We start from the raw sequence: 27,608 nt of genomic DNA on the forward strand, positions 1-27,608 counted from the left end.
TCCGCTCCACGCCACCGGCACACAGGTGAAGTTGTCCCGGGCACCTGCCCATAGGGCTACCATGGGGGGGTTGTGGGGGGATCTCTGGGGGTCGCGGTAAAATGTGGGGCCCTTATTGATTCATAGTGAGGGGTAAGAGTGAGGGTTTGAGGGGTGGGGGGCAAAGTATCTGCTTGCAGCCGGGGGGGGCTTCCTGCTGCTGCCAGCTGGGTGCTCCACGCGTCTGCATTCTGTCCCCTGGAGCTGAACCCTTTTATCCCAAATCCCCACAGACCAAAAGCCCCATCCTCCTGGAGCCCAATGGATCCGGGCCCCTGTTTCCTCTTGTACCCTGTCCCTGCCCCCATTCTGTGGATGTGCCCCAGCTCCCCTATGTCCCAGCTGCCCCACAGACCTTGGCTCACATTGCTAAGGTTCCCAAAGCTCCCCACCAGCACAGGGGTCCCTAGCCCCTGGGGCCCTACACTCCCTGACACCTGGCACCTCTCAGCACCCAAAGCCCTCAGTTCCCTCACACCCCACTGTAAGGCCCCCACTCCTGCTACTAGCTTTCCCAGGGACCCAGGAGTCCCCATCCTCAGTGCCCCCCACTGATACCCCATGTCCAGCTCCCACAGCCCTAACCTTGCTTCTCAGGCTGATCCCAAACTGCTCCCCCCACCCTGGGCTGATGTGGTGTCCCTCAACCCAGCACCCAGCCCACTACTATGCAGGCTTGCTGGAGGAGTAAGCCAGTTACCAAGGCTAACAGGGAGAGGGGCTCTGTGGGTCTGGCCCCCTCCTCACCTCTCCCTGCTGTCTCCGGGGCTTGTTTTCCGTTGCCTGCGGTTTGTTCCAGTGACTCAGGCAGCGAAAGCAAGTCTGGGAGGCTGCAGAGATGCTGCTAGGAGAGCTGCACTTGGGGGGCTGGGGAGGAGAGAAATGGGGGAAACAGACAGGTCTGTTGGGCTATACAGAGATGGGACAGCCCACTGAGGGGTTCAAGCTCAGGGGACAAGCTGGGGGAAGATAAACTTCTTAAGGGGTGTTACATGCAAACAGGATCGGTTGGGAGTTGGTGGGGATGTAATGTGGTCTCTGCTCATGTCTTCCCCCACCAGCATCTGCTCTCTGCCCCCAGTGGAGATGGATGGCAAGGGTAGAGCACCCAGAGCCCAGTTCAGCACCAAGGATTCCTAAACTCTTTGCATACCCCATCAGGAGAAATCTGGATTAGATTCATATCTCATGATTACCACTTTCAAGAAATTTGGCTGAGTCCATCTTGAGATCTCATGCTTGTACTAAACATCAATGAACACCCAGGAGAGGTCATGGGCTGACAGGCAGCTTGGCTGTACAGCATTGGACTCATGGAGTGGAGCTGGTGCCCACTGCTGGCATGCTGCCTGGCTGCCTCAAGCTATGGGGTGCTGCTTGAAGGTCTCCCAGCATGCTGCAGCTGCATGTAGCAGATGGAGCCATGGGTGGTGCAGAAAACCTGCCCAGATATGCCTTTTGGGAGGCAAGATCACCCCAGCACTTTCCCTGTTACGATTTTTTTCCTGAATCACCTGCCCATCTTCATGGTACCCAAAGTTCGCCCAGTACAAGCTGGTGGAGATGGTGTCATGCAGGTTTGGGTGGGTGTTGGGGTCCACCCACCTTCTACAGGTCCTAATAAAGAGGGGCAGGAAATCAAGACAGGACTGGGAACCCCAGGATGGTCACTGACTTAACCATCCCTGAAGGCAGGGACTGTCCAGCAAAGCACCAAGAGGGCAGGGATGTGGCAGATCTGTGATACGTCCTGGTGCCACTGATCACTGGCAGTGCACTTACCCGGAGTTCTGGGCACTGCAAAAGGGTCCCATAACTGGTGTTCCAAAGCTGGAAGGACATGCTGGGGACCCAGGCGACCCATCCCAGAGCTCTGGGAGTTGCAAAGAGACCCCAGGACTGTACTGAGTATCCCAGAGCTGGAGAAGGAGCAGGCAGGAAGACCCACAGCCAGTAGCATGGGTGGCTTGGAAAGCCCGAGGCAGGAGGGATGGTGCATTGTGGTGAGATGCAAAGGTCCCAGGCAATGCTGGCAACATGGGGACCAGTTCCTGCCGGCTGGCCGTGCAGGATGCTGGTGGCCAGGATGGTGGGAGGCCAGACCCGGTGGTCTCCAGGCAGTGTCCGAGCCCCGGTCCCAGCTGGGATGGCAGTGCCGTGTTTGCGAAGAGTTAAGGAGGCGGAAGAAGCAGGAAGCGGCCCGAGCTGCTCTCCATAGAAACCCGCGGCCGTGATTAAAGTCTGATGCGGGCCCGATAGCGGGGAGGGGGAGGAGGGTGGAGGGGGCGAAAGGGGGGGAGGTGGAGGGGGGAACAGCGCCCGCTTTAATTACAGCAGAGGAAATTGCTAGAGCCGGGGCCCCAAGCCCCTGCGAGTTGCCTGGAAACTCTCCCCCCCCCCGCTTCGCCTCCCCCGGCCCCTGCCCGTCCCCTGCCCGTCCCGCTGCCATTTATTCGCCATCAGCTGCTCCCTGATAAAGTGGAATAATAATAATAATAATAGGGGCAGGAATATTAAAACATGCAGCCCGCGGGCCACCCCCACAGCTGCCATGAGACACGGCGCCGGAGCGGTGCCACTGCTGCTCAACATGTACCTGCCAGGTACGGGCGGAACCCCCCGGCCGCTGCCCCGCCGCAGCGCCGTGCACCGCACAGCACCCGGCACCGCCGCCCTGCCCTGCCGCTGTCCCGGGGCGCTTCTCTGCCCCATCTATTCCCAGAGCCCACCCCTCTCCCTACCTGCTTTCCAACCATCCCTTCCTCCTTCCTTCCAACTGCCCTTGCAGCCTTCCATGCCTGCACACCTATCCTCCCATCCTTCATCCTCCCACTGTCTCCCTGTCCTTCCGTATATCCCCCTGTCCTTTCATCCGCCTATCCATCCTTCTGTCCTTCCAACCCATCGTTCCATCCATCCACCCATCCCTTGTGCATCCATCCTTCCATCCCCTTGTCCTTCTGTCCCTCATTCTGTCCCAGCTACCAGCCATCCCCTCCATCTACCCTCCATCCCTTCCATCAGCCTGTTTTCCACCCTCTTACCCGTTACCTTCCCTTCCTTCCACTTCTTGCTCTTCTTTCCCACCCATCTACCCACCCATCCATCCTCCCTTCTTCTTCTCCGTCCATCCATCCATCCATCCATCCATCCATCCATCCATCCATCCATCCGTCTCTCCTTCTTTCTTTCCATCCACCTCTCCATCTATCTCTCTTTTCCCCAGCTGGACGCTCCCCAAACACCAACACTCGTCCTTCCTTCCGCCCCCTGCTCCTGCACACGTCCTTCCATCCCAGCCACCTCCTCGCCCTCTCCCCGTGTCCCGCAGCTCTCTCTCTCTCTCCCTCTCTCCTCCCTTCCCCAGACCACGGGATTTTCTATTCCTATTTAAAAGCTTCCCCGGCTCTGTCGGAAATCGGATTTCCTTTTTCCTGGACGCGTTTCCTGGCTTCACCGCCGCGGCGGGGCAGGCGAGGGGGAGCGGCCGGGGGCTGCGGGCAGGCTGCCCGTGGGTGGGTGCCGAGGGGTCGGGGTCCTGCCTGGTCAGGGCTCCCCCTCCTTCACTCCCCCCGCGCCTTTTTTTTACCCCTAGATCCAGTCGGGGAAACTTTATTCAAAGACGGCAAGACCCAGGCGTGGGGGTCTCTCAACCCGGGCGTACAAAAAGGTAAGAGCATGGCTGTCCCTTCCTCGGCATCGGCACTGCTCCCGCCCGGCCCGCCTGGAGCGGGGACCCCCGGGCACCCCTACTGCTCCCAGCAGCCATCGGAAATCTCTTTCCGTCCGTGTGCCGGGTGCGTCCCGCCACCAAAACCGCGAGACAGCCGGGAGAGCGGCCGAGCCCCGGCGGCTGGGAGCTGCCGTCTCATTGCAGCGGCGGCGAGCGGGGTGCCTACAGCCCCCGGAGCTCCGCAGCGGGACCAGACGAGTGCGAGGTCCCAGCTAGGATCCTCCTCGGTGCTCTGGATATATCCGACGGGGAGGGAAGCTGCCAGCCAACCCGGGACGGGGCTAATCCGGGTTTGGGGAAGCCATACCTAAGGCCGGGGGAATAAGGTGAGAGACCATCCGGGAGGGAGCTGCTGGTGCAGGGCTGGGACTTGGGTACAGCGGCGGTCGGCTGGGAGATGATGGATTCCCGGGAGCAGGAGCCATATGTCCAGGTAAAGCCGTTCAGCGATCGGCCAAGGGTTGACGGGGAGCAACCTGGAGCCTGCTAGGGAGTGCAGCAGGGCAGGCGGGGAGCCAGCGCTGCAGTGTCTGGGCCATGTAGCTTCCGTGACTGGGAAGGAGACAAGAGCCGGGGAGTGCTCTGAGCAGTAAAAGGGGAACCCTGGCATAGGCGTGTGAGGGGAGCAAAGCGCGGACTACACGGGATACTTTTGCCTCTGCACTGTGGACTCTGCCCCAGGCATATCTTGCGCACTGCTCTGAGAAGGACCTTTTGGGATCCTTGGGGGTTTCCTCAAAGAGCTTTCGGGCATTGCAAAAGAGCATCCTGCAGCGGGCAGGATTGAGCCTTGCAACCCTACCCAGCTACACCTCCCAACACCTCCCCGTCCCCCTGGCATGGTGTGGAGGACCTCGTGGGTAGGGGATAGCAGGAGCCCATCACGGGGGGCTGAGGGGATGGAGAAGGGGTGAGAGCTGCAGATGTACCCTGGAAAGGGGAGATCTCCCACCTTGTTCCTGGGATCGAAGATTTGGAAATACAGTACCTTGGAAGGATCTGGGCTTGTCTGCCTGGATCAGGATGTCTGAGAAGGGTTTGGTGGGATGGGAACGGATGGGGAACAGCTGTTCTTTCCTTATGCCAGAGTGAGAACTGGGGGGCACCAGCTAAAACAGGCAAGTGTAAAATGAGTAGGATGAGGTGGTTCTTTGTGGGAAATGTAACTGAAATGTAGGGGTGCTGTGGGGGTTGGGGGTGCCAACTCCATCAGACAGAATAGTCACAGAAAAGTACCTGGAGGAGGATGAAATGCAAAGATACTTCCTCTGCTGTGGGAAGGGCCAGTGCTGTAGGGGCTGGGGTTAGGAGCAGGGATGTGGGGGGGCTGCTGTTTGGGAGGGAGTGGGTGGCTCTAGGTAAATGAGCTACAGGGTGGATGTGTCACAGAGGTGGGACTGCTTATCACCCTAAGGTGCAAGAACACTCTCTTCTCTTGAGCTCTGGCCAGGCTCACTGGTGTCCTTGTGCCTCACAATGGGCATGTCCAGCTGTGCAAGGCTCCTGCGTGTGCACAGCCTGACACAGGGGCATACTGGGAAACCACCAAGAGTGCTCCTTAGTGCAAACTGCAGATGCAATGGTCATGGCTTGGAGCAGACAGTTTTCCTCTGGAAATAAGGAACCCTGGTGCTGATTCAAACTCACAGCAGGTCCTGCCTTTTCCTGATCTCTTTTTCCCCTACAACTGCCCACACTTGCCAGGTGTGCAGGTCAGAGCAGAAGCATTGCATCCTGACTTCGGCTTGCTGTGGAGACATCCTTGCAGGGCACAGTGCCCCTAGAGATGGGCAGGGGCTGTGCTGTGGCACCAGCTCAGTTTCAAGGAGAGGTGGCAGTGGGGACTATGGGTTCTGGGATGGATATGGATACTGCCAAGATACTTCTCTCTTGGGGCTGCAGATGCAAGAATCAAGCCAGATCCTCACCCCAAAGCAAATTAGCAGGTCTTCAGTGGGCTGCAAATGAGGGCAGAAGGGAGGTGAGGACCCTAGATCAAGGCTCACTGCAGCCTGCACAGACCTCTGAGTGTCCCAGGGTGCAAGGGCATCATCTCCTCTTGCCTGTGGGGCGGAATAGGGTAGGGATACTTTAAAAAGAGACAAGACCTCATTACCATCTTCTGTGTCTCTACAACAGGCAAGATGCATTGAGCTGAATCTGGGTCTGGGAGGGGACAACAGAGCGGGGAGGCAAGGATGTGTGTCCTGAGAGGGAATTTTAACCTCTCTGGGGCCCGGCCTTGCAGGCAGTGGGCAGATCCAGCTGTGGCAGTTCCTGCTGGAGCTGCTGTCAGACCGAGCCAACCTGAACTGCATCGCCTGGGAAGGCACGAACGGGGAGTTCAAGCTGATCGACCCTGACGAGGTGGCACGGCGCTGGGGCGAGCGGAAGAGCAAACCCAACATGAATTACGACAAGCTGAGCCGGGCACTGCGTTACTACTATGACAAGAACATCATGACCAAGGTCCATGGCAAGCGCTATGCCTACAAATTCGACTTCCATGGGCTGGCACAGGTCTGCCAGCCGGCTGCCCCTGATCACACCCTCTACAAGTTTCAGGGCAACCTGGCCCCGCTGCCCTTCTCAGGCATCTCCAAACTCAATCTCATGACCTCGGGGGTGACACCAGCTGGCTTCTCATACTGGCCTGGCTCCAGCCCATCCCTCTACCCTGGGCACGGGCTCCAGCCCTCTGCCCCATTCAGCACCATGGCAGCCTCCCACCTCAACAACATGAACAACCACTACCATTAGAGGCTGGGCCAGGCAGAACTCCCTGCCCCTGGCAGCATGGAGCTGTGGAGCAGTGGAGTTAGGCAGGGAGGGATAGGGGGGTGGGATTGTGCCCTGCTCTGAGTTGCCCCCTTTTAGATTTGGAGAGTGGCATGGGGGGAGAGGGGTGGTTGCAGGGTAGCTGGGTTGGCTCCCTGATACGGGTGGCTGGAGGACAGAAGCTGTCTAAATTTAGGGTGAGAAGGGATCCATGGTCCTGGGAATGGATGTGGATACCTAAAGCAGGGTGTGACTGGAAAGAAAAAACATGGGCTCTCTTGTCAGGGACCATGCTCCTCCCCTCCTTCGCAACATACCGCCCACCCCATGAATGTCCTTAGATCTGCCCCCAGCCTATGCCTGTCCTCTCCTCCAGAGAGGAGTTAGGAGCTGCAGCTCCAGGGCGGATTTGTCCATGGGTGAGGGTAACACTGGGCACGGGACAGGTAAAAGGGATCCTCCTTGTCCCTCCTTGGTCCTCCACCTTTGCCTCCAAAGCCTTTCTTCCCCCCATTCTTCCTACACCTCCTGCTGATTGTGGCTTCCTTCAAGACTTCATGAGAAGCCTTGGTCTGGAAAGTAGGTGCCCCACTTGGGTTAATTCTTGCCAGGGCAGGGCTCTGGGGCTGGAGTTGCCAGAGCCAGGCATGGGAGGCACTACGAGCCCTCAGGGCAAGGCCAGAGCCCAGAGGGAGCACAGCCCTGCAGTTCTGCCCTCTCCTCAGTGCCCAATGGCTACATGGGATGGTCCTCAACACCCTGCACATGAACACATGTCTTGCTGGTCTCTTCCAAGTTTAATGCTGCAGCTTTGCTGTGGCTTTAACCACTCACATGCAGGGCTTGGTAGGACACTCTTCATGGGTGGGGACATTTCCCACATCAAAGCTGGGTGGGAGGTGGAGCAAGAGGAGGGATGACAGCAGGGCTGGGAGCTCCAGGCAATGAGAGGCAGCCTTGGATGTCTACCCCTGGGTCCAAGGAAGTGACTCCATCCTCTGGAGCAGGACCTTGATGCAGTGGGTAAAGAACAGCTGGGCATGCTGGGCTCTGCACGGGCTGGGGAGGAGGGACTGGTCTTCAATAAAACAGAGAAGTGCTGTGACCTGTGTCCTCTTGTGTCTGCAGGGGGTTGATGAGAGGGGAACCACCCAGGAAGTCCAAGTCAGAGCACCTGCAGAGCTGGGATGGGGAGGATGCAGCCACCTTGCCTTGTCCCACACACCATATTTCCTCTGATCATCACCTCTGGCTCTTACAGCCCCCACAACAGATAAGGCATAGCTGCAAAGCTCTGTGCTCCTTAAGACATCCCTCCAAGGAAGCAACATACTACCTTCTCAGGCTGCAAGAGGATGTGGTAGCTGGAGGGAAAGAAAAGATGCAGTTTGTCTGGTGGAACTTCTGCCATCATCCAGGGGAATTTGGAATCCTAGAAGCCAGATCCCTTGTGACACTCAGAGCCTTGTACAACTAGTTTGAGGCAATACACTGCATCCAGCATGGACGATTCCTGCTGTGCTGTGCTGGGAGAGGAGTGAGGAGGTCCTGAGCAGTGGGTGCTCATGGGTGACTGATGCTGTGGTCATCTCAGAAGCCCTGCTTGCTCAGCTCCAGGAACAGGCAAACAGATCCAGTGGTGCTCACAATGGCTGGTGTGGGCTCAGTGGCTGCCCTCTGCCTGTCCACTCCCCCTTGGGTCTGTGCTCCCCATCCCATCCCCATAGGTGGTCCAAGGTTCCAGGGCTGGGGACCATGCTTATGACAGGGATCCAACCGGCTGTGTAGGGGGATGCCATGCAATTACCAAGCCCACGGCAGGGGGAGCCCCCAGCTCCTCACCCAGCGTCCCCCGGATCAGAGCAGCCCCCAGACATGGGGGTCCTGTGCTGCCCTCTCGACATCCCTCCATGGTCCAGTCTCTCTCATGGCGTTGGCGGCATCTGCTCAGACGTTCTTCACTGCCTTAATCAGCTTAAGGGAGAGGGATCTGATGTCAGTGTATCTCCTGGGGAGGTTTCAGACTGTGGGGTGAGGGTGGCTGATGCTGGTAGGGGGGAAACCCGTGTATGGAAAAGGAGTTGCAGAGACCAGAAGGTGGGGTGCTCCTGGGGGGTTTTCCCTTCCTCCAGAGTCCCTGAGTTTTACACAGCCTGGTCCCCAAGGATGGCAGGAGGTGAAGGGAATGGGGGGGGAGGAAGTAGTTATGCCCATGCAACCAGCACTGGATGTCACACACACACACACACCCTCCAGCTTGCTGCGTAAAGGGAAAAGGAAGGGGCTGGCCACAGGTGGCTTCCTCAGAGCCGGGGGGCTGTGACCCTGCTGGGAGACCCAGTGTTGGGGCTTAGGTAATTACATGACACAGAACCAGACATGAATTAAGGGATGTGGGTCATTGGTAGCTCCCCCACCATCCCTCTCCTATCCCTCCTGTCCTTCTGCCAGTGCCGGCACTGGGAGAAACCCCAGGGAAGCCCAGGAGAGCCTAGTTCCCTGCTTATTTCTGGCCCCGGACCTGGGTCCCTGCTGGACTGGAGGCCGGGCATGCTGGGGAAAGGGGGAAGTTTCCTTCTGGGTGAGGGAGGAGCACCACCCTTCATCCCCGCAATGCAACAGGCTGCAGCTGAGGGTTTGCTTCGCTCTGCTCTGAGCTCACCTGGCAGAGTCCTCCTGCCCCAGCTGGGACAGCAGCCGGGGGGAAGGTGGGGGACACAGATGCAAGACTGCACCTGCGATACTCTTGCCTATCTGAGGATGCAGCCGGTGTCACCACGGCAACGCGGGATGCTCCCATCCCCAGGTCCTACTGCCCTCCCATGTTGTCCTTACCGGGGGGGGGGAGGTCAGAGTATCCCCCTCCCCAACCCTGCCTCCCCCTCCTCAGAGACGTGTCTGATGCAGCCTGCCAGCAGCGCTGCTCTACTCAGTCACCAAAACCGTCGGCTCGGGGAAGACTGCAGCAAAATTCTGCCAATGGGTGAGCGGGGCTGATCTTGCACAGCTCCCGGCTGAGCATTGTCCCTTGCCCTGACCGCGGGTGCCCGGCCCGGAGGGCTGATGGGGAAGCACCATCCCTGACAGTGAGATGTGGAGCCTGTACCAGGTGGCTGGCAGCAGGGTGCATGGGCCCGGTGCAACTGTGTGCTCCAAACCTACCTGCGAGTCCTCAGGTGCTCTGCCCGGCGTTTGAGGGGGAAACATGGTCCCAAAGTGCCTCAGCCTGCACTGGGAAGAGGGATGGAGCAGAGCACATGGCCTGGCAGCTGCTTCTGCTGCCTTGTGATTAAAAGGTAGAAGGTTTTTTCCTACTTTAAAAAAAAAATAAAACCTTTACATCTGGCTTTGCTTAACTGGCAAGAGGACAGGGTTGAGCCCTGGCCTCAACCTCTTGCCAGGGTGGTGGAAGGACCTCTCCAACTCCCACAAAGCCTCCCAGCCCCACAGTAAATAATAATAAGGAGGAGTGAGTAGCCCCTTGCCTATTTTAGCAGGGCCACATCACCACTTGTTTAATTTCTCATGCTGGGAAGAGCCTTTGCAGCACAGCGAGGTCACTTCTGCCCCAGGGAAAGTAGGCTGCCTCACTGCCCACTCCTGCTCCCCCTCCAGCTCTCCCAGTTTCCACTTATTTCCTCCTCGCCTCATCTCCACCGTGAGGGCCCCCCACCCCCAAGCTGCTGACTCACATCCTCTCTCCAGACGCCACCTTCCCCTGGCCTGGCTCCCTGCAAATCGCTTCGTGACTGAGTGTGGCTCAGCTGGAGCCTGCAGGTTCAGGGAGCTGGGATCCAAAACCCCTTGTGAGGCCCTTCCAAGGGGTTTCGAAAAGATGCTTTCCCCTTTGCCAGTGTTTCTGGGGCTGATGCTGTCCTAGATGCAACAGGGGGGTTTCTTCTCTGCTCACTACCCTCTCCAGACACAGGGGTGCTCTGGATGGAGTCCCAAACCTTGCCTGCCCTGCTGCTGCCTGCTCTCTGGTGCTCAGAAAAGGGCTGCCAGTGAGATGGTGTCCTGGTGCTGCTCCTGCCCAGCTGTACACTCAGACCTTGGGCTGGACTCTGCTGAGGGCAGGGGCCAGGCAGCAGGGAAGACTGGATTAATGCGCTAATGCCAGATTACACTCTAATGCAGGACTTCTGATGAGGGAGCGGAACCCAGTCCAGCCCAGGGAGCACTCACTCCCTGGGGCAGGTTCCCCATGACTGCCCTGGGCCACAGCTTGGTTCTGCCTGGCTGTGACTCAAGGAACTTGGTCCTCAGGGGTGGCACAGGACTGTGTGACAGGCAGGGGACAAAGCAGAGGGTAACCTTCATGCTCAGCTCTCAGTTGGGCTGGATATCACCCTGCAGCTTGGGCAGCCCTGCCCCCTGCTCTGCCAGGTTCCATGGCAGAAGGATTGACCACCACAGCAGGACTCTAAGGCATCCATTTCCTCTTCACCACCTGCCCCAAATTCATGGCATAGGGTTGTCGGCTGGCTGTGCTCCTCAGTCCCTTCCCACCAGATGGGCAATGCCACAGGTCATGTTTTAGGTACAGTGAGGACCAAACTGTCTGCTCTTCCACTTCCCTTGGTCTCATGCCTGCCATTGGGATACCCTGGGTACAGGCAGAGCTCAAAGTCTTTTGCATGTTCCCACTCCCTCCTGGGTGCATCTCCCATCAGCTGAGATCCTGTGGTGGCTGTCCTGCCCCTCCCTGTCTGCAAATATCCTATAATCCAATTTAGTCTAGGACCCCTCATGCTGTCTCTGCTATTTTCTGCCATCTCCCTGTGTCACTTTGTTCACATCTTCGCTCCTAGACATCCCAGCAGCAGCTGTGACCAAAGTGGCATGGAGCAGGGAAGGGACCAGAAACTTGCACCAAGTCAGCAGAGCAGCAACAGCCTGAATCTGTGATGAAGCCAGCATCCAAGTTGCTCCCATAGAGGCAGAAAAGACTTCCCACTTCCATCTGCCTTGAGGAATGTGTTATCCATTCTCTCCATGGAGAAGAAGGAGGTTTGCACAGAAAGCAGGTCCTTTGCCAGCCACAAAGGCACCAGGTCTGCATCATCCAGAGCAGTTTCCTCCCCACTGAGCAGTTCCGAGCCACTTTGGGGGATGCTGCCAACTCTTAATATCAGGAACACAACTTGCCCACTGTTTGTTCAGCAGGAGCAGGCACAGCTCACCAATCTGGCTGCTCCAGCCACCCATCACCCTTCCATGCCCTAGTGCCATGACAAGTGTGCCCAGTGCATGTAATTTGCTCTGCAGACAGAGAAGCAGAGCAAGGGTAGTCCCACAGAGCTTTTGCTCCACAAGCTCCAGGCTGAACCTCCTGCCTTTCATGGGTGACTACACATCCTGGAGACTCACTGCCACTTGGAGAGCCTCCAGCAGCCCCACACACCTTTGGGGAACAACAGAAAGATGCTATGGTCTGGAAAAAAAAAACAACCCTGGGGCAGAAGGGACTGAACCCACTGCAGGCTGCACCCAACTCCCCTGATGCACCTTGGGGCAGAGCAGATGAGGCATACACTGTGGGACATAGAGAGAAGATGTGCTGCTGCTGAAGGAATTTCAAAGTTGGAAAGGGCTGTGACCCTTCACCAAGATCCTATGGTGATGCACCCCTGGCTTGGCTCTGCTGCTCTACCTCCAATCCCCAAACCTGATGTGAATTCCCCCATCATTGTAACCCCAGTCACTGCTGCGCCCTGTGGCTGGCAGCAAGGGGGGCTTCCCAGCTCTTCCTGGAAGGGTCTCAAGGAGCATCAAGTGGCTGCAGGGACCACAAACCCTATCTATTCCTCTATTCCCACAGAGCCTGAACCCAGACCCCCATGGTATTGTACAGAACCCAGGAAGGTTAAAGCATACACAGCTTTTGAACAGGGAAACTGCCAAGCTCCCAAGCCTTTCTGAGGATTTCCATCTTCAGTATCCCCCCCATGCTTGTGCTCTTCCTACCTCCCCTTTGCCTTGGGGGGAGCAGGAGGCTCCCAGGCAAGGTAACGATTGCCCTGTCCTTCTCAACCTGTCAGATGCACAAGGTCCTCCGGGGGAGGGAAAACCAGACACTTCCCCCCTCTGTAAGGCTCTGTCTAAGCACACGATGCATATTTAAATGCATGGGAGCATCTAAGCTCGTCTCTCATTCCTTGACATTTCCAGATACTCCAAGCTGTCTTCAATTACCAGTCTGCAATTAGCTCTTCCTAAATCCCCCAATGAGGCCTTGCACTCTTAATCAATGAAACACAAGGGAGGAGGGGAAGGACATGGCCTGGCTTGCAGCTGGAAGCATTTTAAAAAGCTGGGGCTTGAGGCTGGAAGGACTCTGAGAGAATCTCTGAGGGAATGTGTAGGGTGGGAATCCTCCACCAGAGCTGGCAGGCTGTTCAGTTCTGTAGACTCTGTAAAGCCCCATGGCCAGCCATAGGGGATCACTGGACAGGCTCAGGGAGGAGACAGGTGGCACCGACACCTTATCCTGTGATGCTGTAGAACCTTCTTGCTGGATTGTGGCATGCTGCTTTATCTCCCTCTGCCTCCATTTCCCTCTCTGCAATATGCTCACCCAGAATCCCTGGAAGAGGTCTAAGGGTCCAATTCAACCTCAATTTAAGCCAGAGTATGCTATTAACATCCCCAGCACTAGACACGGATATGGCCAAATTTGGGGTAGGTCATGAGTACATTTTGGCCCAGACAGCTCACCACAAGGTTATATGAATGTCACTCTAAAGACAGGGAAAAAAGCACCCATTAGGGATGGGGAGGAGGGGAGCAGCACAGGTCTCAGGGAGTTTATGCAGACACAGAAAAGCCTTGCACAGCACCCTGCCAGGTCAGCCCCCGTCACAGGGACATCTGTGCTGTCTTCCTGGCGGCACAGCTTTGCCTGAATGAGCCAGATTGGGCCTAATTATCAGCTCTGCTGATGCACACAAAGGTAGAGAGAATCCAGCTTACCCTCCATGACCTGCAGAGCCAGCACAGCTCTTCCCAGCTGAGAAGAGACAGAGCCCCTGACTCAGAGAAGCTGGGAAAATGCTGGATGCGGACCCCAAGAGGAGAGTGTGTGCTGTAGATCCTGCTAAAAAAGCCCTGGCAAATTCAGTAGCCTGAAAGCATAGCAACCAGCTATGGAAAAGGCAAAGCCTTCCTCTTCCCCGCCCCACTCCCTAGTGGTCTGCAGAAGCACAGAGCTGGTAACTGGGCTAGCAACACAGTTCCCACAGCCTGCTGCTGCTGCCAGGAAAGGGAGCCCAGCACGGCAGAGCAGAGACAGAGAGAAAGGGGAAGAGGGGGGTAGTTTTGTGAGAAAAAAATAATCAAAAAATAATTTTAAAATAGTATTTAAAAATTGAGATGGTGTCAGCTGCAGGGTCCTGGTTAAATTCAGTGCAGCTGACAGGCATCAGGCATTTCTGTTTGTAATGGAGGAGGCCAGAAGAGCTCACAGGGAGCCAAGGAGCATGCAGGTGGGCCAGGACTGGCCTTGGGAACTACAAAGAGGGGTGAAATTCTAACCCAATTCTTACTGGGGAGTAGATTTCCCTCTGAGAGCCAGCACCTCCTCCACATGCCTATTGGGGAGGAGAGGGGGCATGACAGGGAGCTTGGGGCACCTCCCCTATTCCCCTTGCACCCCACAGCCCAGCAAGTCCAGGGAGCCACCACCAGGCCTATCCAGGCCACCTCTTTATTCTCCAGTGAAGCAAAGCAATCGAAGAGGTATCCTCCCCCTCCCCCTATATCAGGCTCCCTCCCCCCGAACCCCCAGGCCTCCTCTGGCACAGATCCCTTTCCCTTCAGCAAGCCAAAGCAGGGGCCACTCACCCCACTGTGACCCCGTTTTGGGGGATGCACCGGGCAGGAGGAGGAACACCAGCGGGAAAGCGAGGGTTGGCGCCCCCACAGCGTCTCGAACAAAGGGGGCTCATGTCCAAGGGAGGGGCTTGGGGGTAAGGCAGCGCCCATGACACGAGATCCCGCGGTACCCCCGGCCTTGCCCGCCCGCCCGCCCCCCCTCCCTATCGGCCGCCGCCTTTGTCTGCTCAGGCGCGGCTGCTCCAGCACCACGGACAGCTCCGGGGCGGGCAGCGCCGCGCGGCCCAGCCCAGCCCGGCCCGGCCCTGCCCGCGGCGGGGTCCCGACCCCATGCATCCGGGAAACCCTCCCAGGGCCCTCCTGCCCCTGACCCCCAACTCTTTTTTTTCCTCCCCCTCCTTTTTTATTCTAGAGAAATCGCATCCAGGCAAACTCGCCCCCTCCCCATCGAGCAGGGAGGAGGACACCTCTCCGCCCCCCCCCTCCAATCTTCTCTGCCTTCTCAGTGTCCCGAAGCACGACCCCAAACTGGGATCGGAAGGGTGGGGGGAGCAGCTGGATCCGGAGCAAGGAAGGTCCAGGCAGCGTCTCCGTGGAGCTGGCGGCTGGAGAGGGGGGAAGGCAAAAAGGAAGCGGGGGGCTGAGGGGAAGGGGGGGGGATCCTGCAGTCCTCCACCTCCCCTGCATCTCGGTGCGCGGCCCCTTCCACCCCTGGCTCCGGGGTACCTCCCTAACGGTCCAGGCTGATAGTCCAGTGCTTGGAGCCCTCTGCACCCTCGCCCTCACTCTTGAGGTCCTGGAAGAGTTGCGTGAAGTAGTGCGGGTCTGCGTTGATTCGCAGCATCTTAGCGCTGAGGCGCTGGATGATGCCCAAGCAGCGCTCCCAGAAGCGACCCTTGTCGCCCTCCACCAGGAAGGGCTTGAGTGGGTAGGAGATCTCGTTGCCCATGTAGGAGTAGGCGAGATAGAGGCAGGTGAGGAAGGAGGCCTGTAGCTCGGCCTGCGTCCCGATGTCTTCACCCTGCAGTGCTTCCCGGCACAGCAGGTAGACGAACACTAGGTTGGCCGGGGTGATGAAGCCCTGGTCCTGCCAGCCCTGGAGCAGCAGCGAGCGGTCCACGCTGCGGAACCAGGAAATGAGCTCGCCGGGGCTCAGCTCCTTCAGCCGGTAGCAGCGGCGGCACACGAAGTCCCCCAAGCAGCGCAGCAGCTCGCCGGTGGACGCCTGCACCACCACGCGGCGTGGGGAGCCCGGGGCGCGGCTGCCGGCCGCCGGTGGCGGCGGCGGTGGTTTGCCTCCACCGGAGCCCGGGTGCAGCTCCTGCGGCGCCGAGGGCACGGTGGGCACCGGCACGGCCAGCGGGCCCTGCTTGGCGCCGTCGGCTGGCGCCACCACCGACTTGCGCAAGTTCTCGCGGTTGCGCTGCACCACCAGCGGGTCAGGCTGCTCTGGACCCCCCCCCGGCACCCCACCACCGGGATTCGGCGTCACCTTCTTGGTGTTCTTCTTCTTCTTGGCAGAGGCGGCCACCAGCCGCTTCCAGGTAAGCGCCGAGATGAGCACGCCGGGTCGCTTCAGCCGGCTCTCGCCCTTTCCCGGCACCCTTCCCAGAGCCTTGTCGGCCAGCAGCCCCCCGCCGCCGCCGCCCTTGCCCGAGGAGGCGGCGGGGGAGAGGGAGAGCACCGTGCCCATGCTAACGCCGAGCGGGACGGGCGTGCGGGGGCCGGGGCGCCGACACCGCCCATAGGAGGCCGGGGGCTGCGGGGGGAGGCGGTCCGCACCAGGGCCGCGGTGCCCGAGGATGCTCCGCCGCGCCCGCTCTGGGCTCCTCGCCCGCCGCTGCAGCCAGCCGCGGCCCCGCCGCTCCCCGCCTCCCTGCCGCCAAGCCAATCGCCGCCGCACGGGCTCCCGGTGCGGCCCGCCCCCTTCTCGGAGGGCGGCGGGGGAGGGGAGCCCGGGGCGGTGCGGCTCTGCTGGGCGGCCGCCGTCCCGGTGTGACCTTCACCGTTGGGGGGGCTGCCCCGTTCTCGCGGGGCGGGGGCGGAGTGAAACCGGAACCGGCGATGCTGTCCCGGGGCCTCAGCCCTCTGTGACATGGGGAGGTGTCAGGTCAGGCGGGGAGGAGCCCATGGGAGAGGGGGCAAGGGAAGGGTCTTGGAGCGAGATTCTTCTGAACTTGGCCGCTCTGCCCGGCGTCTTGCCCTGTATTCTTACCTACAAGGCGAGGGATGAACCTTCCCAGACAATCATAGTTCTTTCCCCCATCCCCCAAAAAAACATTGGTGCAAGGGCGACACAGTGGGAAGGAAGACCCCCGGGAAATGCCAGAGGAGAGGATGGAGGAGGGGTGAAGGTTAAGAAGACTGTGAGGAGCATGTGCTAGGGGAGTGGACACCTGGAGAAGGTGGAAAAAGCCGTGGAAAAGCTGCTGTGACTCGACAAGCTGCCAGGAAGGGCTGGGGCTTGGTGGAAGAGCCCCAGTGCTCAGGAGAACCAGTCGGAACTCATGCATGGCTCTGCAGGGAGCCAGGAGGTACCCACCCTTGGGGGGAGCACCCTCAGCTGTACAAGAGTTGGGTCCCCTACCTGTCCTGCTTCTTCCTACTCATCCCTGGAGGGGAGATTTACCAGCATGATGACAGTTGCCAAAATCAGGAACCTTGAAAAAAGGGGAAGGGGCCTCCTCTAGGTCCCCAAGGCAAGACCAGCCAGACCTGTAGCCCAGGGATCCCAAAGCCCTCAGGAATGGAGGGAAGAGATGATGCATTTGTGCATCCTTGCAAAACAGTATGTCATAAACCAGCCATGTGCACAACAGGTTGCTTCTCCTTCTTATCTGAGCACACCATGGATGAAATCTGTAACCTCTGCTTGCTGCTCCCCTGCCTCTTGCAGGAAGATCCTTCTGTATTTCTCATGAGCTGGATGGCAGATCCTGCAGCTCTGATTGCTATGGCAGGTTCTAGGCATCCATTAGGAAAAAAAAGCCCCGATTGTCAGGACTATTTCTGCATGTAAAGTGCCAAGAGAGGCAGCTGGGAAATGTTTCAGGGAGAATGTATCAGCGATGCATTTTAATACAGTGTTTTATGTGTGAAATGAACACGTCTGTGCTAGGATGTAGCTGCTGCCGGATGGATCTGGGCTAACAGGCAGTAATGAATTATCAACTGGGAGGAGCTAAGACAGCCCCCTACTTCCTCCTGCACTGCTGATGCTGCAGGTGTTTGCAATGCAAGTGATTGGATATGGATTTCAGACTTTTAGCCAGGCCTGGGGCTGACACATCTACGGGCAAGGCAGAAACTGTGCCCTCTTTGCCATAGTAGAGAAGAGGAGCAAGGTCCCATCCACACATATCCTCTGCTGTGGGCAGCCACATAATGCTGTTTCCTTGCAGGAGGATGCAGTGGGATCTGCAAAGAACATGCACGTGTGCACACAGAACACCAGACACAGAGGTTTGCTTTGGGAGGTTTCAGAAACAAAGTGGATCTGGGCCAGTATCACCTACTCAAGGCCAGTGTAAGGCAACGCTGAGGTAACTAGGAGGATTTGGTAAAGGGGGGCAAATAGAGAGGGAGAAAATCAGGACAAGGTTTCTGCTGAAATTTAAGTCAGCATCTTTGGATATACAGAGCTGGATTCAACACATCTGAGAAGATGGAGGAGGCCTAGGGAAGGAATGGGAAGGAGCCTCTGGTCTTTGCTCTCTTTGCATGTTTGAAGATTTTCTGGTGCACAAATGTGGTCTCTTCACAAACCCACAGCCAAATTTTGCAGGTGAAGAAACAGAAACCTTCCTTCATATTGCTTGCTCCAGCTGGAGAAATTTTTTTCTCAGATTGCTTCATTGGAACCACATGAAGCTGCCCCCACTCTGTGTGTGCTCTCCCAACTGGCTTCTCCGAACTCATTAAGAAGGGCTATTTGCATTCAGCAGTGATGAGTTGGGCTGTGTAGTCTTTTACACAGAGGGTGGGGTCAGAGAGTTTCCCTGTCTCCGGAGCAGAGCTTGTAATTACAGGCACTGAGCAGTTCAGCATGGGTGCACCTCCTGCCACTCCTTGGAGGGGAGATTTGGCTGAAGACTAGTTAAAAATTCAGCCCAGAGCTGTCTTGTGATGCAGCTTGAGGCCTTGGTTATGAGCAGCAGAAGAGCTCCAGGACCAGTTATTCCTTTCTTGCCTGCATCCTACTGGAGAAGCAGCTCTGGGGTGGAGGAGGCCGGTGACTGAGCGAGCCCAGTGCTTCCCCAACTCAGCACAGCTACCAGTGGCAAGGCCTTCCTGCAAGCACTATGGAATGATCTGAGCCCTACAAAAGCAGCAGGATGTTTCTTATGCAGGTAAAGAAGCAGCTTTGCAGCTTACATGGGAGGCAGCTGCTCTTACACGTGAAAAAGGAGGATCTTTTCCCTCCCTCTTCCATTTTACTCTTCGTGCTCCAGCCCTGAGGCTGGCAGGCAGTGATACAGCACAAGCTATATCATTGAGGCTATATCTCTGCTATATCATTGAGGCATTTAGGTCTCTGTTGTAAATGGTCAGTTGGGAGGGAAATTCATGAAAGAGGAATGGAGGGCAGCATTTCTTTTCCCCAGGGAACAGGGGTTCCCACCCCAGACAACTGGTTGCAAAGGAAGAGCACGGTAGGGCTCCAAACTTGGTTGGTTTCAAAGCTGCTCTCAGGCTTTTGCACTCTCTCCTCACATCATCACCTTTCAGCTGCTGGTAATGTGGCTTTGCTGGGACATTGGCATCCCCTGCTATTAAGGGTCACTGCAGCCAGGACAACACGTACCACAGCTATGTGCTAGGACCAACAAAGGGATGGTTTCTTGTCCAGGCTCCTACCTTGGGCTGTGTCAAGTGCTATCCCTACCCAGGAATATCTCAGAATGAGGGATGTTCCAGATGGTGAACTGCAGTGCTCTGGTACCAGTACAGTTGGCTGGGTGCCAGGGATGGAGACAGGCAGGGGGGCAGCAGCACTGGGAGAGAGAAACAGGAGTAAAACCAGGCAGTACTGTGCAAAGGCTCTAAAAGAGCTAACATTGACCTGCAGGAACCACACAGTTCCCTGCAGATGCTTGGCAGCCAGTCTCCTACTCTTCACCACCTGAGTTGAGGTTCCAACGACATAGAGCTGTATACAGCTCTGCCTGCCCCGTGCAGGTGGGAATGTGGGGGCAGGTGAGGCCTTGCTGAATCCCATGCCAACCCTCACAACCTCTCCAAGCTGTTTCTGCATGATACTGCCATGCTGGGGCTCAGAAATGCATGAGCTCTCCCAGCATCCCCAGGACATGAGAAGACATTTTGAAGGATCCTGGGCTCCCTAGTCTGATTCCAGCTCCCCTTCAGGCTGCTGAGCTATGGGGCATGGGCTTTGTAAGGGGTCCTGGATGAAAGCAGCTGGCATATCACCCTGCCTGCTTCGGAATGATGAATGAGCACGCGTTTGCTGCCTGGCTGGAGCTGTTCTTTAATAGGTCACTTGCTGTGCCGTGGTCTGTCTGCATTGGCAAAGACAGGCAGGGAAAAGGACTGTCTCCCTGGCAGTGGCTGTCCAGCCAGCTCCCGTGCTGTGCTGCTTTACCCATGGAGACAGAGCTCACAGTCTTGGTGCATCTCCCAGTAAGCAGGTCTGACAGCCCTGGTGTTGCCTCTCCCAAGTCCATACAGCAGGCAAACAACCTCTGGCAGAGCTTCTGCCTGAGCTGGGAGCCCTAGGGCTGGGAAGCACCAAAGAACCTGGCAGGTTGTCTGCAGTGCCCAGAGAAGAGAAAACTGCTTGTGCTTCTGAGTGCCCCAGCCCAGGGATCTCCTTCATCTCCATCCCTGGTCCCTTGCCATCTTTCCCCTTCCCTCAAAGGAGAGGGGCTCCACAGACACTGAAGCTGATCTGGGCTTACCCTGTGACACCCACCCCACCCCTTAGGGTGGCTCAAAGCAAGGGTCAGTGCCTACCTAAGATGGCTGGAGGAGTTTGTGCAGTCCCCGCTCCAAGGTTAGCCCTGGGTTCGTGGAGCAAAGCACAACCAAACTGAGCAGCCCTGTTGCAGCCCCCAGAGAGAAGCTATTTTTGTCTTGCAGTTTGCTGAATGGCAGTGCTGTGAATGGTTTGGAGAGCTGGAGAAACACAGTTCCTCTGGGTGGAAATCATGCAAGGCGGAGCCAGGCCTTGAATCGACAAGAAAACACATTTCTGCTTCCTGATCTCCGGGCAGAGAGAGGAGTCCTGGTGCTGGGCAGCCCCCAGCTTCTGTTGGGAGGCAAGTAGTTCTCACCAGTGTGGAACAAGGGTGGGGACTGATGCTTACAGTCTACATCCCTCCCAGGACTGCTGCCATTAGAGCCCTTAGTTGTTAGTTGATGAAAAGCTCAACATGAGCCGGCAATGTGCTCTTGCAGCCCAGAAAGCCAATTGTATCCTGGGCTGCATCTAAAGCAGCATGGCCAGTAGTGTGAGGGAGGTGACTCTTCTCCTCGGCTATTGTGAGACCACACCTGGAGTACTGTGTCCAGTTCTGTGCCCCCTCAACAAAAGGACATGGATCTCCTGGAGCAATTCCAGAGTAGGGCCACGGGTATGATCAGAGAGCGGGAGCACCTCTCCTATGAACACAGGCTGAGAGAGTGGGGTTGTTCATCCTGGAGAAGAGAAGGCTCTGAGGAGGCCCTATAGCAGCCTTCCTATAAGCAGGCCCTATAGCCTGAAGGGGCTACAGGAAAGTGGGGGAGGCATTTTTTAACAGAGTATGTAGTGATAGTAACAGTTTTAATCTGAAAGAGGGCAGATTTAGATTAGATATCAGGAAGAAATTCTTTCCTGTGAGGGTAGTGAGACACTGGCACAGGCTGCCCAGAGAAGTTGTGGCTGTTCCCTCTCTGGAAGCATTCAAGGCCAGGTTGGATGGGACTGTGAGCAACCTGGTCTAGTGGGAGGTGTCCCTGCCCATGGGGGCAGGGGGTTGTAACTAGATCTTCAAGGTCCCTTCCAATCCATACTATTTTATGATTCTTAAGGGAAGAAGGTCTCAGCTCTGTATGGGACAGGCGGGTGTGAGAAGTCCAAAACAAAGCAGTGACCTGCTTAAATGCCTGCCTGCACATCCCTACAGTCTTGTGGCAGGGGGAAACCCACACGGCCCCTAACGCGGGCTGATACCGGCTAATGAAGGGGCTAATTATTACCCCTCCGACCTCGCAGGCAATTAGGGCGCCATTAGAAGAGCCCCAGTCAGCCCAGCACGGGCAGGTGGCGGGTGGTCTTTGAGCTGGAGCCCCTGTGCTACCGGGGTGCAGCGGGCCGGGGCTGTGCTGCCCTCTCGCGGCAGCCACGTCCAGAACATCCCGGGGCGGGCCCTCCGCTGCTCTCGGTCCCTTCCCCATCTCCACGTTGTCCGGAGCTGGACGCAGGCTTGCTCCAGCGGCTTTGTGCTCAACCCACCATCGCAATTCTTTGCTCCTCCACCCCGTCCCTGGGGAGACTTTCTGTCAGGTGCACTGACATAGCTGGAGGAAACTGCTACTTGTCTGAGGGAAAGTGTCGAGTTGCTGTCCTGGTGGTGATTCCTCCCTGATGCCCATCTGTAAACAGCCATCTGACCACCCGTAAAGACCCAGCAGCTCCCAACCTACAGCATGCGCAGAAGTGAGGGGCATCTCTGGAGCGTCTTGGCAGCGAAAAGGCTGTGGGGGAAGGGACCGAGGTCTCCTGCTAGGATGGGAGGGGTGCTAAAGGGTGCTGTAGCAATGAGCATCCCAGAGCACAGGGAAGGACAGGCCAAGGAAAGCATCTCTGCAAGTGTTCCTCTTTGGCAGACAGCAAGGATTTGTTCAGGATCATATAGGATGCTGGGTGCTGGCCCAGGGACTCGTGGTTTCCAGGTCAGATTTGTTCCCATACTTCTCCAGCAGGCAGGAGCTGAACAGTCCAGCCCCTCGGGATTGCTTCCATCTGGCAGGGAGGCAGCTCCCTTCCTTTAGCCTCCTTGTGCAGGCACATGGGAGCCTCAGGATGCAAAGGCCGGGTCGCGGGGCACAGCTGGCTCTGTCCCAGCACTTGCTGCACAGACTGTGTGTGCAGAGATGCGTTCGTGTGTCTGCAGCAGCGCCTACATCCACAGCCTGACGCTGCCCCAGCATTCCTAAGTGCTGGAGCAGCCCAAACCTCGGGGGGGGGCTGGGAGGAGGGAGGCTGCTGTCCCCTGGCTCTGTTCTTTGGTGGCGATAGGGAAGGCAGAGCTACAGGCTCTTGGGCACCTTGTACCCGGGTGGTGGTCAAAGGGACTTGGTGATGCTTGGGGATGGGGGGGAGGGGCCCTCGCTGCCCACCAGGTGGAGCTGCACCCCACATTTTGCTGCTGCTGGGAGGGTCCTGGGTTAGCCCTGCTCTGCTGCTTTTTGCCGTCCCTGGCAGGGAGGGACACTGGACATTCCCAGGCCTCCAGCCAGTGAAGGTCAAGTACACTCGCCCTGTACACATGCTCTGGCGACAAGCACTGACTCCCACTAGCCTCACCTGCCCAGCAGCACAGGGAAGTTGCCCCCTTGCAGGTAGAAAGTGACCTGGTATTCTGGAAGTCTTCTCTCCATCAGGCACACAAGAGGGTGCTCAAGAGATGTCTTCAGTGATGTTCAGGCCTCGAATATTTTCAGTGTTTGGAGCTGACTGCATTCACTGTACAGATGAGGAGGGAGTCAGCCCCAGCCCCTCCAAAGCTCTCTATGTAAAGCAGATCTTGCCTGTTCTAGCTGTATGAGTCCCCAAGGACTCTTGACGCTCTGGAGGTTTTGCAGGCCATGCCACAGGCTCTGCTGTGGCCATCAATGTGATCCCAGGCAAGTGCTCTGTGGTCCTGGGCTTGGGGTTTGTCTGCTCAAGCACTGTAACCCTGTGAGTTGCAATGGACCATGAGGATAAATCCTTCACCTGCCTTCTCACTGCCTCTGTGAGCCTTGGCTCAGGGCTGCTGAAGACTGGCTGCCCAAGATCCAGATGCTCTGTCCCTTTGCTTGTATGGATCCAAGGGTAGGTACTTCTGTACTGATACCTTGCTAACTCCAGGGAGCCAGTCTGAAACCCACCAGCCTCCTCTCTTCTCCTCTCCTAGTCCTGCCTCGTGAAATTGGGACCTGAAAAACCTCCTGGCCAAACAATCCATTGCTTTCTCCGGCCCTTTTTCTCCCCTGATGCTTGCCAGTGCCATGCAGGGGTCCCATCACCAGCTGTCCCTTCTCTCCTTTTGGCAGCCCCTGTGTGTAGTAGACAGGGGCGAGAGGACTGGGCAGGCAGGGGGATGGTGAAGGTCCCCCAGCCTTCAGTTCTGGTCAGGCTGAGGTTCTGGATGTGGGTCTACTGCTTGCCTGGTGGTTTGCTGTCAAGCATGGTCTGTGGTGGAAGTGAGGGAGGCAGCTGTACAGGAAATAATCACGGCTTGTTCCAAGATTAAATCACTGGCGGGAGTGCAAGAGAGGATAAAAGGAGCCGTCTGTCGTTAGAGGGAATATTAACCCAGCAGTGGGCTGGGAGGGGGGAGCATTTTATTCCCTGCACTTGCTGGCTGCCAGGCCCACTGTGCACACAGGGCTCAGCACTGACAGCATCTCTCAGCAGGACATGCACCCTCCCTTCCTGGCTCAGCCCTCAGCACAGGCGCTTCTCCCTCCCTTGCTCAAGAGAGGGATGCTGCTGCGAGCAGGGGCAAAGGAAGAATTTTTGGACAAGTGTGGAAACTGAGGCAGGATTGTGCCATGTGTCTGGCATGGCATGGAGGCATTGAACCACTCGGTCCCTCTATGCATCGCTCTTGCTCTGCACAGGCCAGGTCTTAGCTCAACTCATCTGGATGAACTCAGTGTGGCACAAAAGGTTCTTGTCTGGTCTGGCTCCTATCAGGGACCTGCCTCGAGGTCCTTCGGCAGGGGAGCTGTGCCGGAGCTGGAGCAGGTGGGACCAAGGAGCAAGGGAAAGGGCAGAGGGAAAACAAGAAACCAGCTGCAAAGGGGTGAGCTGCTGGGGAGATAAGATAGAGGAAGAAATGCAAAATATGATGGGTGGCAGGTGGGAGGGAACGTGGGAAACTATGGGGCACCTTGGGTCAGCCCAGCTGGGAGATGCACTTAATGGGGCAGACCCTTTGGGGGTGCCAGCCAGCCATGGTGACAGGCTCCCAGTACCAGCCCCTTGTTCTTGGGCTGGGACCTCCTTTTGGGTCTGGGACAAGCTGAGATGAGATCGCAAAACCCCTGTGCCCTGGTGACCCTCAGCTGCTCCAGGGATGCTATGTGAGGACCAAGCATGGCTCTGGAGAACTGATGGGGAGCAGAAGGGCTCACTGCCAGCTCTGGGGATACAGGGATGGAAACACCTTCCTCTCAGCCCAGTGGGGTGGTGGCCATATATTGGTCAGGCTTAGCAGCTGTACTCAGATGGTGGCCCCTGTCCCTTCCCCTGGAAGGCTGTCCAAGCCCCACTGCTGGGGCTGCTGTGGGAAGGAAAGCCATGCTCTGCAGACCAGCTCAGGGCTGGCCAAAGAGTTTATGTTTCGCTGCCAAAGAGTTTATGGGCTCTTTTGTGCCAGGATAAACAGACTCATGGGGACCAGGGTTTGCAGTGAGTGGTTCATGAAAGTCTATGGCCCTGTGCCTAGGGCTTCCTTCCCTTTGATGGAAGTGTCCCAGTGGTTTGTCAAGCAAGAAGATCTTGGCTTGATCACCCTCACCCTCTTTCTTCCTCCCCTTCCAGGCCATTCAGTCTCCAGCTGGGGCCTAGGCTGAAACAGGGAGGTGAACCAATGAGGCCCCCGGTGCTCAGCCTGAAGGTAAGGATGCTTGGCTGCATGCAGACTGACTGAGCCTGGCCTGATTTTGCCTGTACAACTTTCTTTAGTAGCCTGTCCCCTCTCTGGGGAAGTCATTTGAGAAAGACCATCACTACTGGAAAGAGCTGAGGCAGCTGTTTGTCCCATCAATGGAGATGTGTGCAAGGTGACCAGCCCCGTCAGAGAAACACTTTTTGCATCCTTTGGTACACACAACCAGCACTAGGAGCATCAATGGGTGCCACTGGTTGCTGCCCATTCCTTGAGCCCTGGAGTTTGCAATACTTAAAATTTCTAACTTAGGGAAGGCTCCTATGGCAACAGCTCCATGGTACCAGACGTGAGCTATGTGGGTTGGTTTCACACACATCCCACAGCATCCCCCAATAGCTCCCATCCAATTCACTCTGGACAAAGGACCTGGACTGTAGAGAAATCCTCAAAGCTCATCCAGAGCCTGGACTTCCCTATAGGCTCACACTCAGGGAAGGTCTGGCCCTGCTACACACAAAGCCCAGCAAGAAGCCGTTGCCAGGACACTGCAATTTCCAAGCTAACATCAAAAAGCAGCTAGAGATTGGCTTGCAAATGCTCCCACACAGCACATCCTCTGTGTTTTATGAGCGATGTTTTACAACTTAAGTGCTGCTATATTAAGCCACACATCTAACTGGAAAAACAGGAGACAAGCACAGCTACCTCAGCTGCTTTAACGCTGTGTTATTCCTTCTCCTGCTCAGGCTCTCTCCTGTCTCTCTCCCCCTGCCCAGCCCTGTTCCATGCAGGCAGGAGGCCCACATGGGTGCCCTGTTTTGCACAGCCAGCCCCTATTTTTGGGGACAGGGTGCCGTAGTGGCAGATTTTCCTGCCTGCTGCAGACCTTCTCTTGCTCCTTGGCTAGGCAGGAGTTGCAAAATGGAGACAGTCACCATCTTTTAGGGCAAAATGCTTGCTGGCAGCAGGGTAACGGGGTTTAACGGGTGTTTTGCTTCAGCTGGGGTCTTTGGACTCCTAAGTAAAGGGTGAGTGTTTGGGGAAGGCCAGTTCCCTCCCTAACCCCCTGACAGGCAGAGGGAGAACGGGGTCTTCTTCCCGGCGGACCCAGGAGAGGGTGCTCTCCTCACGCGGCTGCGCCGGGCCCGCACCGGCACCTCCGCAGCATCCCCGCACATGCCCCCCGCCCTGCCCCCCCTCCGGTCCTGGGAGGCAGAGGAAAGCAGAGGATTTGGGTCAAAAAAGCCTATGCCTCCTGGACGGATAGTGCTTTTGTCTCTTACCGGGGTAAGGATTTGCACGGGGAGCCTGGGTTTTCGAGAGCTCCCATCACCGGACCATGACCTGCATCAACATCCCTCCTCTGTGGAGATGGATGCAAAGAGCATGGCCGTGGCCTACCTGGGGAGGGTAGAGGGAGCGGAGCTTGGCAAGCCAGGAGACTTGCAAGAGAGCAGTGGAGTTGATTTATGCTCCTGACAATTCTCTCCCAGTCGACCAGAGCTTTTAATAAAGAGTGAGTGATTTATGGCTTCTTTTAAGTGGGAAGGAATGTTACCTAAGGCAGTCTGCCCCCAACACCCCCACCATGCTGTCTCGTTGAACCCCCAGCATCTGGGCTAGCAGGAGAGGAGCAGAGATCATCATTCCCGCCATATTCTCCTGAAGCCCTTCCCACAGTTGAGGTGGCCCCAGCATCCTGCCCCGTTCCTGGCAACAGAAGCCACAACCCTGTCCGGGGCTGCCCTGGCACGCTGTGGGGAGCAGTGTTGTATCCCCTCCAAACCAGCCCAGGCCTCTGCAGCAGGGCAATGCATGACCCAGGTGCCACCCCACATGTAATTCAAGGAAAGCTTCCTGCCTGAGACCCCTCTGTGAGGACCCCCGTGGTGGCTAGCCTGGGGCCAGGATGACAGCTCCATGGCAGTTGTCATGGTTACTGGGTACTAATGGATGCAGGCATGTGTTCTTTCCCATGATGAGCAGCTCCAGAAGGAAAGGGCTGCCCTCAGCCCATCCACCTCCAGCCCTCCCAGCTGAGGCTGGTCATGGAGACACCTCCATCCCCCTCCCTACCCTTCCAAACCCTGAATCAGCCCTGGCCAAACCCAGCTGCAAACACAAAGGGTTCAGCACCTAGCAACAAAAGGGGCTTCTTCGGGCCTAAAATGACGCTCGAGTCACCCAGCGCAGATAAGGAAGGGGACCTGTCCCTCTGGTCCCTGCTCTGCTGCCTGGAGGGGGCTGGAGACTGTCACAGGTCAGGGGCATATGGTGGCCAGCAGGAACAGGGATGAAGAAGAGCTGCAGGATCCTGACAGCCAGCCCCCTTCCCCTCTGGACCGGGCTAATGAGTGACGACAGGGGATAAGAGGAGAGGCGGAGGGAGCATCACCCAG

At 57.2% G+C, this 27,608-nt stretch overlaps 2 protein-coding genes across 3 annotated transcripts; one reads left to right on the plus strand and one right to left on the minus strand.

Moving 5' to 3' along the window:
* FEV (FEV transcription factor, ETS family member) lies at positions 1-7,655 on the plus strand. Of its 2 annotated transcripts, none has more exons than XR_011726582.1 (3): positions 1-25; positions 3,635-4,098; positions 6,021-6,110. XR_011726582.1 is itself a non-coding variant. In XM_071747673.1 (3 exons), exons 1-3 carry the CDS (start codon positions 2,591-2,593, stop codon positions 6,530-6,532), a joined length of 639 nt encoding a protein of 212 aa, XP_071603774.1. In that variant the 5' UTR covers positions 520-2,590; the 3' UTR covers positions 6,533-7,655. The 2 variants fall into 2 exon arrangements, 1 of the variants encoding a protein (XP_071603774.1); XM_071747673.1 differs by lacking the exon at positions 1-25 and adding an exon at positions 520-2,642 and having other exon boundaries at positions 3,635-3,709; positions 6,021-7,655.
* A 7,108-nt stretch (positions 7,656-14,763) lies between these two features.
* On the minus strand, positions 14,764-16,327 carry CDK5R2 (cyclin dependent kinase 5 regulatory subunit 2). Its single transcript, XM_071746242.1, has one exon. The coding sequence runs from the start codon at positions 16,074-16,076 to the stop codon at positions 15,114-15,116; it is 963 nt and encodes a 320-aa protein (XP_071602343.1). The 5' UTR covers positions 16,077-16,327; the 3' UTR covers positions 14,764-15,113.
* Positions 16,328-27,608: the final 11,281 nt, after the last annotated feature.

This window comes from Heliangelus exortis, chromosome 6, assembly GCF_036169615.1.
Source record: "Heliangelus exortis chromosome 6, bHelExo1.hap1, whole genome shotgun sequence".
NCBI classification, from domain to species: domain Eukaryota; kingdom Metazoa; phylum Chordata; class Aves; order Apodiformes; family Trochilidae; genus Heliangelus; species Heliangelus exortis.